Below are 15,681 nucleotides of genomic sequence, written 5' to 3'. Positions count from 1 at the left end.
TTCTTGCTACAATATATCCTGCCGAACGCTCTTGATGATACCCATTGTATTTGGAGAAAAAATAGGCACAGTATGCCGCTGCCGAATAACCGTCCATCGTTACGACTATGTCCAGTCAACTGTTACGAGGTAAAATTTTTCTCGTGTTCGGGCCGGGCCCGGGTCTCAGTTTGAGTCACTGGCTCGGGTTCAGGCGGGTAAACTTCAACGAGTGCCGGGTCCGGGCCGGGCTCGGGCCCAGAATTACGGCCCGTGCAGTGCTCTAACATGAATACTTATGACTCACCTATGCAATTCTTTGGCCCCGCAGAGAAGGGAATGAAGCTGAAGGGGTGGCGGTGACTGTTCTCTTCCGACATGAACCTCTCCGGTATGTACTCGTCTGGCTTCTCAAACTCGTTCGGATTTCGGTGCAGGCTGTACATGATGATAAAACAGGCGACTCCTTTCGGCAAGGTGCGCCCCTCTGAAACAAACAAAATTATAATGCGGTCACTAATTTAGTACAGGACAGTTTCACAAGTAACACCTCAAACCGTTAACACGCTAAATTTGACTCAGGACGGTTATATTGAACTGAGGACGGGAATACGTATGGTGTTCAGCGGAACATTCGACATTATGACTTCATTTGTGACAGAAAATACCGAAAAAAAAAACATTTTGCTACCGCGATACAATAAATTCAATAGAAGAACGTTTACGAATGTGACGTTTGTGAAGTTTACAATGTTGAAAAGGCGGCTTTCGTTCTTCAAAAAAAATGCTTTTGTTAATACTACCAAGCATGCATCTGCCACCATGAGAAAAAATTTATTCGCGACATTTAATTTTTACGCAACGGCACTCTTGTCATGGGAATGGTTCGAGGGACTCGTTTCTTTGTAATACTACCTGATGAAGGTCAAACAATGAATCCAAGGAAAGCGATTATTTTGCAGACATATTTCCGACGCGAGGTTTATCCGACTTATTAGGAAGGTATCAAGAGTGCTGGAAACTATTGTGCGGCTGTCTTCATCACAATGTATAAGTTATCCTACGATTAAAAGGTGGCAACACGAGGTGATATGATAGCTCGTCGGCAAAGAAGCACTTTTCGCAAACGTGCTTTGACAAACAGTATGCAAAAGAAGGGCAGCTCCAAAAAGCACGTTCTGTACTTTCCGTAATTGAGCGTCAACGAGTCTATGTAATTTATCAAATTCTGCGGTTTCACGAGCCAAAACCACGACACGATTACGAAACACACCAGAGTGGGAAGAGGGGGGGGGGGGCGCTCCTGATTAATTTTGACGACAGGGGGTTATTAAACACGCACCTAAATCCATAAGTCCACGGGTGTTAAGTACATCGAAATGCGACCACCGTGGGCGGGAATCGAACATGCGTCGTCGAGCTTAGCTGCGCGACATCTTAATAAACAATTATATCGGGCTAGTTGGTATGGATCTATCTTGGTCAGGAGACGGCACGAAAGACACAAGCGCAGTGATGTGAAAAACTCACAAGGTCCCATATGCATTCACTTAAGACGACTCGAAGGCGAAAGCGCTTGTGTCTTTCGTGTCGTATTTCGTGTTCTTTTGTAAAGTTGTGCGCTTCTTACCAAGATGGCGACATCTTAGCCGCAAAGTTTCCACGGTGGGTCAGTCAAATAAAAAATTAAAGAACACAGAACTTACAATGTGCTGATACATAGATACGATATCACTTCCATTGCAAACAGGCCCCGTATTCACAAAAACCTCTTACGCTTTATTTGTTCTCGAGAGAAAACGACAGCCCATCCTGGGCATGCCGTTGATGAAAGTGCCATGTCGATGGCAAAGAGCTCTTATGCACGAAAAGTTTTGCGAATTCGGACCCTGGGTTTTTTGGAGCAGACATCCAATCACGCAAATATTTCTGCGCACTGTCTAAACCTGGAATATGTATCGATCTGCACTAAGTGTAATTAATATCGAGACGTCAAGAATGCAGGCAAGTAACAGCATGCAGAGTGAACAGACGCTAATCACAAGCCTGTAACTTAAATTTGCTGGCGAGGCATGACCCTGCTGCGTTCATTGTTCACGGCACGCAAGGGAGCAGTGATTTTAGAAATTCACAGGGTCCCTTATGCATACACTTTAGACGACTCGAAGGTGAAAGCCATCTTCTTCTTCTTCTTCTTCTTCTTCTTCTTCTTCTTCTTCTTCTTCTTCTTCTTCTTCTCAGTCGATGTATTGATCATTCCCCGCCACCTTCCGAAAGCTTTGCGCACCTAGCACGGTTTTGCATTGCCTTCAGGATCGGAGGCACCTCACCTGGTTTTGCACGGCCCACTTTTGACCAAGCTACGATGTCATGTCATGACAACATCATGTGACGCCACGGCACCTGACGTGACGTCACGCCAAAATTCGCGACGTCATGATGACAGTTAAAGCTGAAATTTGGGCTAGTTGGTCTTGACTTAAATACACAATATAGCTTGACTTTAATACATAATATAGCTTGACTTAAAGCATACCAGCTTGACTAGCATAATATAGCTTTACTATACAGCATAATATAGCTTGACTTAAATACATAATATAGTCCTGTGTGCTTCTTTCTTTGTCCTTGTTTTGTTCCGCTCTATTATGTATTTAAGTCATGATGACGGCACATATTTTGGCGATCTGTGACGTGATGATGATTTTTTGCATCACTCGTCCCCGACGCTGGGAGACGTCGACGCCGTAGACGCGAGACGCCGACACCGATGGTCAAATTGCGCGTTTGATGAGGCATTTAAGGCTTTCGCCCCCTTAACAAGCAAGAGCATGAACAACTTTTCTTTCGTGCGGCAGATACTTAATGGGCTGGGTGAGTGCTTCGTTTCTTCACCACCTAACCCGCTGCTCTTCGCTATGCAGGTAGGTGTTCCGCCACCCCTCTTCACAAAGAAGGGCAGTAATTACTTCTTGCTGCAGCTACCGATCGCACGCTGCTGCTGTACGACTGTTGTCGAGTGTGCCAGTGCTGTGACATTGTTATTACTTCTTATATGCGGAGACATCGAGTCAAACGCGGCCCTGATCCTATTGTCGCTGAACTGCAAAAGCTTTCCGCAGGTCATAGAACAAGCCCTATCTGACCTAGCTAAGCGAGTGGCTGATATGGAAAAACGTTACAAAGCTCTGCTAACCCTAAAAGCCGAACTTGATCTAATTAAAAATAACACCGTTCATGCAGCGCGCAAAACAGATGATCTTGAGGCGAGTTTCAATGACGCAGAGAACAGGTCACGACGTAATAATTAAATTTTTATGGCATACCAGACACTAATTCCTCTGAAAATTATACGCTCAATCCGAGCAAACAATCATTCGCCATTACCATCACCACTTAGTTATATATATTACCCCTAATAAATTGGTCGTGTGCATCGCTTGGGCCGCCACACAGTCGGCAGACGTAGACCAATAATTGCAAAATCTCCATTCTTCAAGGCAAAACACGATAACCTTTCAAACGGACGTAAGCTGAAAGGAACGCCACGCAGCATAGGAGAGGATTTCTCACGTCGTGTTCAAAATGCCAGAAGGCAGTTAGTCGAGTTTGCAAGAGAGAAGTTCGCTGCATTTTCTTTACGCCATGAAACACTGCACATCGGCTCGAAGCGCTACTCGTTCAATAAAGCCTCAAAAACAGCGCGAGAAATTCAATAACAATCATGTCAACGTCAAACAGTAGCCACCAATTTTAACGCGATCACCTGTGTCATCTTGCAAGTCATCAAACAGCGGTCTCCTCATGCTAACAGAAACTTGGCTAACGAATGACGTTACCGACGCAGAAGTGCTCACCAATATACCGAAATTCAATGTTTATCAGAAAGACCGCAGAAGCGCTCGTGGCGGTGGTGTCCTCATTGCAGTCACTAATCAATTACCATTTTCTGTAATTAACATTGACACAGGTTTAGACATTTTATGGGTATTAATTCAAGCATTACCGTAATCTGTATTATTGGGTGTTTGCTATAGGCGCCCACATCCTAACTTTTCTCGCGCACTTAACAATATTCTAAACCAGCTCACCGTGACGTATCCTAAAGCCGAAATCGTTCTTTTGGGCGATCTTAATTTTTCCTGGTAGTAACTGGGAAGATAACACTGCAACCGCTAACCCAGCAGAAGCTAGGGATTTTCTTAACGTTTGTCTTGATTACAACCTAAAACAGTTAGTAACTCAGCCAACGCGTGTCCCATGCGACTCCTCCAACATTTTGGATTTAACACTGGCAGCTCGTCCTGATAGCCTGTCTTCGATTCACTATCTCCGTGAGATCAGCGACCACAATGATATTCATGCAAATTTCAGCTTCAGGTAGCCCTGTTGCCCGTCACACAAAAAAGAAAACAATAACTTTATACGATGAGGGTAACCATGATATAATAAATAATGAGCTTACAGCATTTTCTCCGACATTTGAGTCTAATTTTTACCATTGCTCTCTACAGGGGAATTGGCTAATTTTTAAGCAGAAACTAACCGAGCTCATAAATAACTTCATCCCTAAAATTACTATCCGTGTTAACAGAGAAAATCCATGGTTTAATAAATCTTTGCACCCACTTGCTAACAAGAAAATAACTCACATTCCACACTGCCAAACTAAAAGGGGGCTCCCACAACTGGGATAAGTATTACGCGGCCGCAAAAACTTATCTTACAGCTATTCCTGAGGCCAACTTCAAATTCTTTAACAACGATTTGCCTAATATCTTAACTAAAGATCCCCGCAAGTTTTGGCAGATAATTAACCCTAAAGTAGTAGTTGGCACAACGCTTTTACTAACGAATCTGGAGAGGTTCTTTCAGACGCAGAATACGCAGATGCTTTCCGTAACGCTTTCTAATCTGTATTTACTAACGAATCACACGCACTCTCACCTGTGTTTTCACGTCATATTATACCTGCCTTGCCTGAAATCGGTTTTTCTGCCGACAGTATTTCATCCTTCATCGAAAAATTGAAGTTAACATCAGCATCTGGACTGGACGGCATCAATGCGAAACTGTTGAAAAATATACATCACATTGCTTCGGTTTATCTCGTATTGTTATTTTCGTAACTTCTTTAAACAGGCATCATTCCAGATGACTGGAAAGTGGGAAAGGTCGTTCCTGTCTTCAAATCCGGCAACAGAAACTCACCAATGAACTACCGACCGGTCTCCTTGACCAGCGTACCTTGAATATTCATGGAACACGTCATATACTCTTACTTTATGAATTGTCTCGACTCCCGTAACTTGACAAAAGTGGCCCTTGTGCCAAAAAAAAACCTATCAACCATCATCACTCCCATAACTTCTTTCACCACACTCAACATGGGTTTTGTAGGGGCCTCACTTGTAAAACCCAGCTCGCCATTTTTGTTGATGACCTTCATGCTAACCTTGACATTAACAAACGAACCAATTCCATATTCCTTGTCTTTGTGAAAGCCTTTGATAAGGTACTCCACGAACGCCTAATATTAAAACTATCTTCCTAAAACTTGTACCCATATGTACTAAATTGGATAAAAGAATTCTTGGTTCAACCAAGTCATGAAACCCAGTCATGAAGTTCTTCATTGTCTTTCGTTCTTAGACACAGTAATTCACTGATCGTTTTCCTTAACGACAAGTTCCCTGGCAATATATCCGAGTACTTGTTCTTAGAAACCGCGTCCTCTTAATAACGTCTACGTGTATTTGATGGCATTTGATGGATCAATACTGCATCTGTCAATGTGTGATAATTGAAGCAGAGCGGAAAGTACACTGCCAGCCGCATTTTCCTGGCGTTTGGAGTGATGCATAGGCTTTCAGAATTCCATTATCTTCCTTCCCCAAATACATAGCCCTCGTCAGGTACTTGGGAAATCTATAGTTGGGCTCATTCATACACAAAACGTGAAAATATATGTTCATGAAATACGCTTCGAAGTTAAAAACGCGCGATAAGCAGTGCGTTCCTTACCGATTGTCAAGTCTTGGTCAAGGATCTTTCCAATGTAGGGGAATGGAGGACACAGTCGCAAGGTCTCCTGCAAAGAGCAAGAAGCTTGAGGCCCGCGTGCTAAAATGTTTGAGGCCCGTGTGCTTAGATTGTGCACGTTGAAGAACCCCAGGTAATCGAAATTTCCGGAGCCCTCCACTACGGCGTCTCTCATAATCATATCGTGATTTTGGGACGTTAAGCCCCAGCAGTTATTATTAATTATCCTATCCATTTCCGCGTGTTCGATTCCCGGCCTCGGCGGCCGCATCCGTTGGGGGCGAAATGCAAAGAACACCCGTGTACTTAGACTTAAGTGCACATTAAAAAACCCCAGGTAGTCAAAATTAATCGGACTTCTCCCACGACGGTGTGTCTCATGATCATGTCATGGTTTTTGGCATGTAAAACGCCAGCAATCATTATTATTCTACCCATTTCAGTTACGTACATGTCAATTAGCCACGTAAAAGAAAAAAGACGGTACGAATATACGAACGCGATAGTTAAGAAATTAGGTTGGAACGTGCTGGATCGCCAGGTATAGTGGCGCCAGAACTTTACCACAGATCGTACCGATTCCCGCATGAATTGTATTCGCAACTGGGACTGGCACAAAGTTTTAACCCTTTCCACATCACTAAACGAAAAGAGAATTGAATCAGCCAAGCATCAGTTGCACTTGGCGATTGTGAAGTTTCATTTTTGGAAGATCACCGAAAACGGTCACCCGCCACGGTTGTCTAGTGGTTATGACGCTCCACTACTGACCTGAAGATTGCGGGATCGTATCCCGGCCGCGGAGGCCACATTTCGATGGAGGCCAAATGCTAGAATCCCGTGTACTTAGATGTAGGCGCACGTTAAAAAACACCAGATCGTCAAAAAATTTCCGGGACCCTTCACTACGACGTCGCTCATAATCATTTAGTGGTTTTGTGGCGTGAAACCCCAACAATTATTACCGAAAACGGTTGCAACTCCGTATCAGTGAAAGTCATTGTTACACGTGTTAGCCTGGTGTATGCATATTAACCCAGTTTTGTTTTTTAATAAACTATATGCAAATGCAGCTGTTATCCTGTCGAATCGCTTCTTCTCTTTGCGGTTGTCTCCGTTGACGTTCGCGGGCGCTACGGGCTTGCTATAGACGAGTGAGACCAGAATCTCCACCCGGGACTAAGACGACCAACGACAGCTTGTCACCAGATCCCGGGATGCGATTGCGGCCAGAGGGTTCATTGAATAAGGGACCCTCCCACCTAGAGTGACCCAGAGCTTGCAGGCTCAGAACAGTCTGGGAAATAAATGTTTATTTCATCATTCATTGTCTCCGTGCGCTGCTTCACACGTTAAAGTGAACTGTCACCATCTCGCCCAACTTTCAACCTTACCGGACTTTTGACAGAACTTCCTCTTCTGCTACTCACACATGGGTAGGTATTTTGTAGCGATGCGTTATGCTTTATTCTATACTAGTCTTATCACCCACCTCTCACAGCCCGCTGATACCATTGATAACGCGGGCAGACCGTCACTCTAGTCAATGGATGAAAAGGCATCGGAAAAGGCATCGTTATACAAAAAAATTTGTCAGATCCCCCGCGTGGGAATCGGTTTCAAACGAAGCAGTCAGCGAGTCGTTGTCTATGCTGCATTTTTTGGCTTTCAGCCAAGCGTTAAGAGGTGGATAGACGTGTTTTTGTAAGCGCAGTAGTTGTGTGCACATCGTGGCCTTACCAGGGAAGTCGACTAAACTGGCGTTTAAAGAGTAACTTGTGGTCTGACGTAACGTCAGCACTCATTTTAGAGCACAGACGTGAGTATTATCGAAACGAAGTGCACTTCACGATGCGATGATGATAATATCATACGCAACTTTCGTTAGCGTATTCCTCCGGGGTCGAGAAGCGCTTGAATATAGCTTCCTGAATCAAAGAAATACAAATATAATGTTTATTCGACTTCTATGAAAGCGAAGCCAACACTGGAACCACAGTTGACCTTAACCCGGCATGACGCCTGTATCATAGGAGTACATATGTAATGTTTATTGCTTGGTTATAAAATTAGACAGCCAGCACTGCAACCACAACTGACGCTGCACTGACATTACACCTGCATAGGGTCTTTTTCCAAAGCATGTTTCAAGGCGTGGCGTGGCTCTGTGGTAGAATACCTCACTGCCACGTAGAATGCTTGGGTTCGATTCCTGCTGGGATACTGATTTTCATTCTTTGCATTCGATTGGTCAACGCTGCTGTTAGTCGGATTCTCTTAACGCTCTCGCATTTAAATTACCAATGTCCGTTCTCGCCGTTCCTGGGTAGATATAAACTGTTATTCACCTGTAGCGCGTACCCGCATACCGCAGTCCGTAGTATACGGGTATGTGCCACACGTGTCTGTAGGAAAGGGTTTGACGGCGTACGCGACACGATTTTCACGTTATTCAAGTCATGACCAGACATTGACATTCGTCAAACCCTTTTACCCTCACATGCCAATTTTCGTCTACACCAAGCTAAGGAGGCAATCACGAGAGCACCCAGACGTAGGTGGCTGATATATACGTAGATAGAAACGCTCAAAGTGCTTAGAGTTCGCTAAGAAATGCTTCGCATTTAATACCGGCCCTGATTTTTCACTCTTCTCATATCGTGTTTTGGGCGAGCCGGCATTCTGTTACAGCTCCCAAAAAGTGAGGGGCCTGAACCACATCCTCGTCTGAGCTGTTCCCTGCACTCCGAAACACGGCGTGAGGTAACGCATAGGGTGTTTATATATATATATATATATATATATATATATATATATATATATATATATATATATATATATATATATATATATATATATATATATATATATATATAAACTATTTCGCCTGTCTGCAAGACGAAGCAATGGGAAGGCACAGCGCAACTGAGACAATGGACAAGAACACGCAACACACACGAGCACTGACTTACAACTGGATTTATTTTGCACCAAACTGCCTTATAAAATGCGCTTAAACTTGACAAATGACACATCGGTAGTCAAACAGAAATTGTCGTTTTTTTGTTTGTTAGTATATCTTCGTTAATAAACCAAAAAACGACCATTTTGTTACTTTATTTCTGCGTTTTATTATATTGGTATGTTGGTCAATTGGCTCTTGGAAAGAGCAGAACTCAGGTTGTTAGTATATCTTGGTTGATAAACCAAAAAAAGCAACCATTTCTGTTTGAATACCGATGTGTCATTTGTCAAGTTTAAGCGCATTTATAAGGCAGTTTGGTGCAAAATAAATCAAGTTGTAAGTCAGCGCAAGTGTGTGTTGAGTGTTGTACATTGTCTCAGTTGCGCTGTGCCTTCCCATTGCTATGAACCAACTCGCCCAGATCAAAGTCTTACTCAAGAAGAAGCGCCGCAGTGGCTGACCCTGGGTTTTATGCTCACAGGCAAAGAAAAAGTTGATATGGCGGTTTTCTTGCGCACCGCTCGAAACAAAAATATAAGCACCAAACACCATGCACAAAAGGCGATGGCCTGGCGCAAGTCAGATGACTTGCCGCTTTTCACGAAAAGATACGGCCGCGACGCGCCTACATTCAAATTTTGTCCCTCAAGTGCTGAGCGCTGTTTCGTCTGGCCTTGGAATTCATCATGACGGACGCCATTCTGCACGGACCTGTCAATCCAAAAGCTTTCCCCAGAGATCGGCGCATAGACGGGGGCGCTGAACCCCGCATTTTCGTGGGAGGTGCTTATGCTGCTGTGACACCTGTAATTGGGCGAGCGAAGTAGCCCCATCGTGCGATGGCGCTGCTGGAAAGGTTCTCATCGAACCACGCCATGTCTTCACCCGAACGCAGACATAAACGTCTGTACGTGCTCGAGACGGCTGCCGCCATCTCCTCCGAAGTCGACAACCACATCCTCCACGCCGGGAGTTCTCGGGATCAGGTCGCCCAAAGAGTGGTACTCGTACGTTGACATTGTGTGGTGCAGTTGTGGCCGCACTGGACATCGATCTCGACCATGCGCCTCACCAGGTGTATTGTGTGGCACCTTCACCCTTTCTGGTGGACGGGCACTGAGACGGCAAGACCCTGGATTAGCGGGAGCTGCTTGCATCGCTTCCCGAGTGTATCTGTGTTAGCGGACGCGGGGCTATATAAGCCGAAGACGTTTGTTCAAATCCGAAGCTCTCTCTTGTAACTATGAAAATAAACCCCTGTTCTCTCTTGAAAAACGCGCCTTCCTCTGGGCTGTGGGTGCGGTGCGGTCGTAACAGCTGGCTGGCTGCGGTGAGATCGAGTCCCAAGCATGCGAGCCGTTGCTACTTTATCTAGTCATCCGTGTCTCGCAAGACAGCTCTAAGTGTCTGCATCCATCTTACGCAACGCTTCGAAACCAAGGGGCTTCGAACGGGAGGGCCTGTGCGCATACAGATAGGGGACAGCCCTCAGTGGGGGTGAGTCGAGGAATCCGGTGTAATTGGCGGCGCTAAGAAGGAGGAGGAAAAGGAAAGGCACTGGGGTTAGCCAGTGGATATACCGGCTTGCTATCTTGTACAGTGGCAAGGGAGTCAAGGAATTACGGGTGGCTGAAGGACCCACGTGCAAGGAAGAAGGGAAACGTTAAATGATCAAGCGAGAAGCTCTCAGAGAGGACGTACAAAGGCTGCAGCATGGATCGAAGATGCATGCGGTGTGCTAACTCCGTTCTTGCTTCTTTCACACTTTCCTGTCCGTGACAAAAATCTGAGAACCCTATAAATAATCGCGTGTGTGAAACAAGAAGCGTTGCCGTCGCAACGCACTTAAAGCAACTAGCCCCGAATGGTACTCACTGTTTCACACTTCTATTGCGGATACGACCAAAAGGGGTCAAAAAATAATTTTGCGGTTTTATTTATGCGCCAGAGGATATGATAATGACGCACGCTGTATGGACTCCAGAATCTTAGTGACCGCCCACGGCTCGCTAAGGTGCACCAAAATTAAGCTGCACGAGCGTTTTGGATTACGCCCTCGTCGAAATATGGCCGCCGCGGCCGGGAATCGAACCCGCGTTCTAGAACTTAACAGCGCAACGCCTTAACCTTTAAGCTACGACGGCGGCCCAAAGAGGCAACAGAAAGCAACACTTTCACGCACGACGCGTGTGATATGTTTTACAACTGTGAGACTGAATGAAAAGCGAAATTGCATCCTACCTTCACGCAGCACTCCATGTACTGCAAGCGTTTGAGGTCTTCTTGTGTGCATTCCATGTCTTCGCGGTCTCTGAAAACAGTGTCCAATTCTTCGTGCACCTTTCTTTGTATTTCCGGATGAAGGCCGAGAAAATATATGCACCAGCTGATCGCACACGTACTCGAGTCGCTGCCCTGTAGCAATTATTCCAAACAAGCGATATTACGAGCCAGTCCACCAGTGGTGTGATACTGTTTGCTCTTTTTAGAACAAAACTAAACCACAACAATGTCTTTGGTAGGAAGTTTCATCTCGCAAAGAAATCGCCTGGCCCTCAAACTGAACTCGCTTCCTCGTGTACACTAGCACATATACAAGCAGCTAGCATGGGGTTCTATTTTCCAACCCGCTTCGTATTCAATCGTATACCGACAGCTTTTAAGCCTAATCGACTTTTCCAAGACAGTCTCGTCAGTGTACCGCGTTCGAGAATTTGCGCGAATTTTACCTGACATTACTATCTTCACTCTACACTATATCGCAACAAACAGCAAAGGTTCTATCAGCAAAGAACTGCTCCGCATGTAGTCTAGTTATTAAGTTTCTAAGAAGCGACAGGCAGCTCGTAGCAAGGGCTTAGTAGCAATGAGAATGGTATTGTTAGAATGCCATACAACATTAGTAGCAATGGTTATATATACCGGGTGTCCCAGCTATCTTTAGCCAAGGGTTAAAAAATACAATATTAGAGGCAGGCGAGTAAAATCAGTTGCAAATTGCTGAGAGCCACCTTGCGCGCTACAGACAATTTTCTGTTTTGTAATTAACTAATTTGTTAATTAGGACGATTTAACTAATTTGCTAAATATTGACTTTAGGCAAGAAATCCTGCTTGCAAAGTTCGAGAGCGTCCTCAAAAACCCCAACTACATTATTTGCGATAAAGAAAGTCTCACGTATACCATTTTTCCAAGCTGCAAAGAAAGCCCGCGAAATACAAAAAGAACCACGTGACTAGCGCGCTCGCGCGCCGCGAGAATGCTGCCCTCAGCCGAGGTTTGAGCGAACGAAATCACCTGCGGCCGAGACTCGCCGGCTCCGTTGCAGCGGTTGGTTTCTTGGCCCGTTGCCAGCCAGCTGCGCGCGTGACGGTGCAAGTTGTAGCGAGCGCGGGCCGAAACCACCTTTAACTTATCGGCCTACCGCTGCAACGGAGACGCCGAGTCGCGGCCGCAGCTGATTTCGTTCGCTCAAACCACGGCTGAGGGCAGCATCCTCGCGGCGCGCGAGCGCGCTAGTCACGTGGTTCTTTTTGTATTTCGCGGGCTTTCTTTGCAGCATGGAAAAAATGGTATACGTGAGACTTTCTTTATCGCAAATAATGCAGTTGGGGTTTTCGAGGACGCTCTCGAACTTTGCAAGCAGGATTTCTTGCCTAAAGTCAACATTTAGCAAATTAGTTAAATCGTCCTAATTAACAAATTAGTTAATTACAAAACAAAAAATTGTCTGTAGCGCGCAAGGTGGCTCTCAGCAATTTGCAACTGATTTTACTCGCCTGCCTCTAATATTGTATTTTTTAACCCTTGGCTAAAGATAGCTGGGACACCCGGTATATATATATATATATATATATATATATATATATATATATATATATATATATATATATATATATATATATATATATATATATATATATATTCAATTGATGCTTGCGCCTTTATATGGCACTGGCTACTCCTTCAAACAGAAAATTGGAAATAGTGAAAGGATAAAGACAACAAAAAGGTGCATAAAATTGCACTTAAAGCACTTAAAGTCATCTTGCATCGCAGTCAGTCTTAAAGTCGAGTCATAAGAAGGAAACCCAGAAGCATAAGTCAAGTGACGTATCATTTCTAAATTCCCGCAAATTACAGTCAGACGGACATATATGGCCCTTTGACTGTAATTAAATGTAATGTTAATGTAAAATAAGTCCGAAAATTTTGAATTCTGCTCCAACCATGTCGCTCTGCAACCATGGGCTCTGCAACCATAAGTCTTTCGCACCCGCCACGGTGCGAAAGACTTATGGTGCTCGACTGCTTATCCGAAGGTCGCGGGATCGAATCTCAGCCACGGCGGTCGCATTTTCGATGGAGGCGGAAATGCTTGAGGCCCGAGTACTTAGATTTAGGTGTTAAAGAACCTCAGGTGTTCGAAATTTCCGGAGCCCTCCACTACGGTGTCCCTCATAATCATGTCGTGGTCTTGGGACGTTAAACCCCAACATATTATTTAGTCTTTCGGAGGGCATGCCGCGATTCTACTTTTGTTATAGGAATTACGGATGTGACATTTTTCGCGTGCGCTTGTCCAGCGGCTTTGTCCGCTGCAACATTCCCAGAAACAGTATTTCAGTGGTCGGATATCCGCCGGAGCAGTATTGTGCAATTGTCTGCGCTTGCTTTTGTAAGTTTCTTCAGATTTTCGTAAACTAAAGCCATAAGTTTCGAATTGATGTTGTAACTACGAAGAGACGAAGAAGTTACCTGTTAATCACACAGGATGACCAATTTTCTTGCGTCTTTCCATGAATTATATACCATAACAAATACAATATCGCATATAGTTTCGCCGCACAACACGCTTAAGTGAATTACATTGGCAATGTCAGTGATACAACCGTTTGTCGGCTCAAATAATTATATTATCACTGTGGCCACTGTGATCAGTAAAGAGGTGATCAGTAAAAGAGCCGTGCTACCAGGAATGAGTAACTATTGTTGACTAGCCGGAAGCTCGGGACGGTATTGTGAAACAATACTGAAAAAAGAAAAAAAAACCGAGAAATTTTCTTACTCAGCGCGATTAGAACCGAGGTCGCATAGAAGCAACGCATCATCCGAACGCTAGGGCTGTCTAACCGCCGCAGACATGAACGAAAAAGTGACGACTCCATCAGAGCAGGGACGTTGACGTTGACGCATAACCTGACAAAAAAAAAACCCGGGAGGAATCGAACTGACGACCTGCAGTTCTAACAGTCCATGGAGAGCGCGCCAACCAACTACGCCACGCACACTTTTTTTTTCCCGGTCGGCGACGATGGCTGGCGGGCTTAGCCCACTGAGCTACGGCCAAACTTTTTTTTCCTTTATTTCCAGGCATTAGGAAACAATTTTCCACCGGAGCGCTTTTCGCATGTCAAAATGAAAGTTTTGTAATCACAACTACGCCACGAACACCACAAGGGGAGAAATTCGGCCTTGTTGGTAAGACATTAGGAAAAATTTTGCAGCGCAAAATAACACAAGGACAAGGAAGGAGGACACAACACGTGCGCTAACTTTCAACAGCTAGTTGAGTCTCTCGTGGCAGGACCTCCTGCTGTTGAAAGTTAGTGCACGTGTTGTGTTCTCCCTTCTCGTCATTGTCTTATCTTGCGCTGCAAAATTTTTGCTAACACGAACACCACACGACGAGGGCGTCTAAAACGACCAAAAATCTACGGTAAAGGGCCCCCGTCACTTTTACGACGGTACTGCGCTGACGGGCGCCGTCACCATAGTCACTGCTTTACGATGACGGGGTCCGTCACTATAAATACGTCGCTATTATGACGGGCCCCGTCACTATTACAATTTACACTACGGTGACGGGTGCCGTCACTTTTACGACGGTACTTCGCTGACGGGCCCCGTCACCGTAGTCAGTGCATTACTAATATGAGAGAGAGAGAATAAAACATTTATTTCAAACAAGTTGAGTCTCTAGTGGTTGGACCTCCTAGTCCCGAAGACCATTGGCTCTTGCCGCCGTCCGGGCTCGGTCGACCAGGGCTTGTTGCTACCCTGGGTCAGAGCTAGACAGGGTCGCCTCCCACTCGACTAATGTAGGATTATGCTTGGCCTTTGTATTGGGATTCTCTTGGCACTCCCAGACCATATGGAATAAGGTGGCCGTCTGGGGACAAAATTTACATTGCGGATTGTACGCCGAGGGATCTATTTTGGACAAAAAGTCACAGTTTCGCCGCAAGGGCGAAGCAATGAATGCGATAGCAAGAAAGTAATGCTATACGAAGTGAGGCTCGCCAATGGATACTCTCAGTTTGAACAGCGCTCCTGTTGCAAAGGCGGCCGAAGCAGCGAAGGAAACTAGCGTGCTTCAAGTGTCGACCTGTGACACTTGATAGTTCGCGCTCATCTTCTGTTTGTTCGTTTAGCGGCGTCCCTTGAGCTCGAGTGACTTTCGTACGCTCCGTAACATGAGCGCGGGCATCACGGTGAAAGCGTGAAACATCCCTCTTCCCCTCAGCACGAGAAAACCGCGTGAGCAGACAGCGGAAGGGCAAGGCTCTCCCTGCGCAAACATAAGAAGAAGCGAGCGAGCACGCCGACGCGCTCCTCGTGCCATCTTGCTGGTAATGAAGAAACGCTTATAAGCGCCTGCCGTCTCTGAGTCTGCCCAGCGCTAAAGGGTGTGT

General features: G+C 45.3%; 1 protein-coding gene across 1 annotated transcript in view; it reads right to left on the bottom strand.

The window, feature by feature from the left end:
• LOC119393687 (cytochrome P450 4V2) overlaps positions 1-15,681 on the bottom strand; it is a 174,188-nt gene that overhangs the window by 118,306 nt on the left and 40,201 nt on the right. The window contains exons 8-10 of the mRNA XM_049415066.1: positions 11,228-11,401; positions 6,004-6,070; positions 287-466 (exon numbers count right to left, since the gene is read on the bottom strand). Coding sequence (XP_049271023.1) covers positions 287-466; positions 6,004-6,070; positions 11,228-11,401 — 421 coding nt within the window. The remainder of the gene's footprint in view (positions 1-286; positions 467-6,003; positions 6,071-11,227; positions 11,402-15,681) is intronic.

Source organism: Rhipicephalus sanguineus, chromosome 1 (assembly GCF_013339695.2).
Source record: "Rhipicephalus sanguineus isolate Rsan-2018 chromosome 1, BIME_Rsan_1.4, whole genome shotgun sequence".
NCBI lineage: Eukaryota > Metazoa > Arthropoda > Arachnida > Ixodida > Ixodidae > Rhipicephalus > Rhipicephalus sanguineus.
The sequence above is the reverse complement of the archived record's forward strand: the minus strand, read 5'-3'. Positions and strand labels throughout refer to the sequence as shown.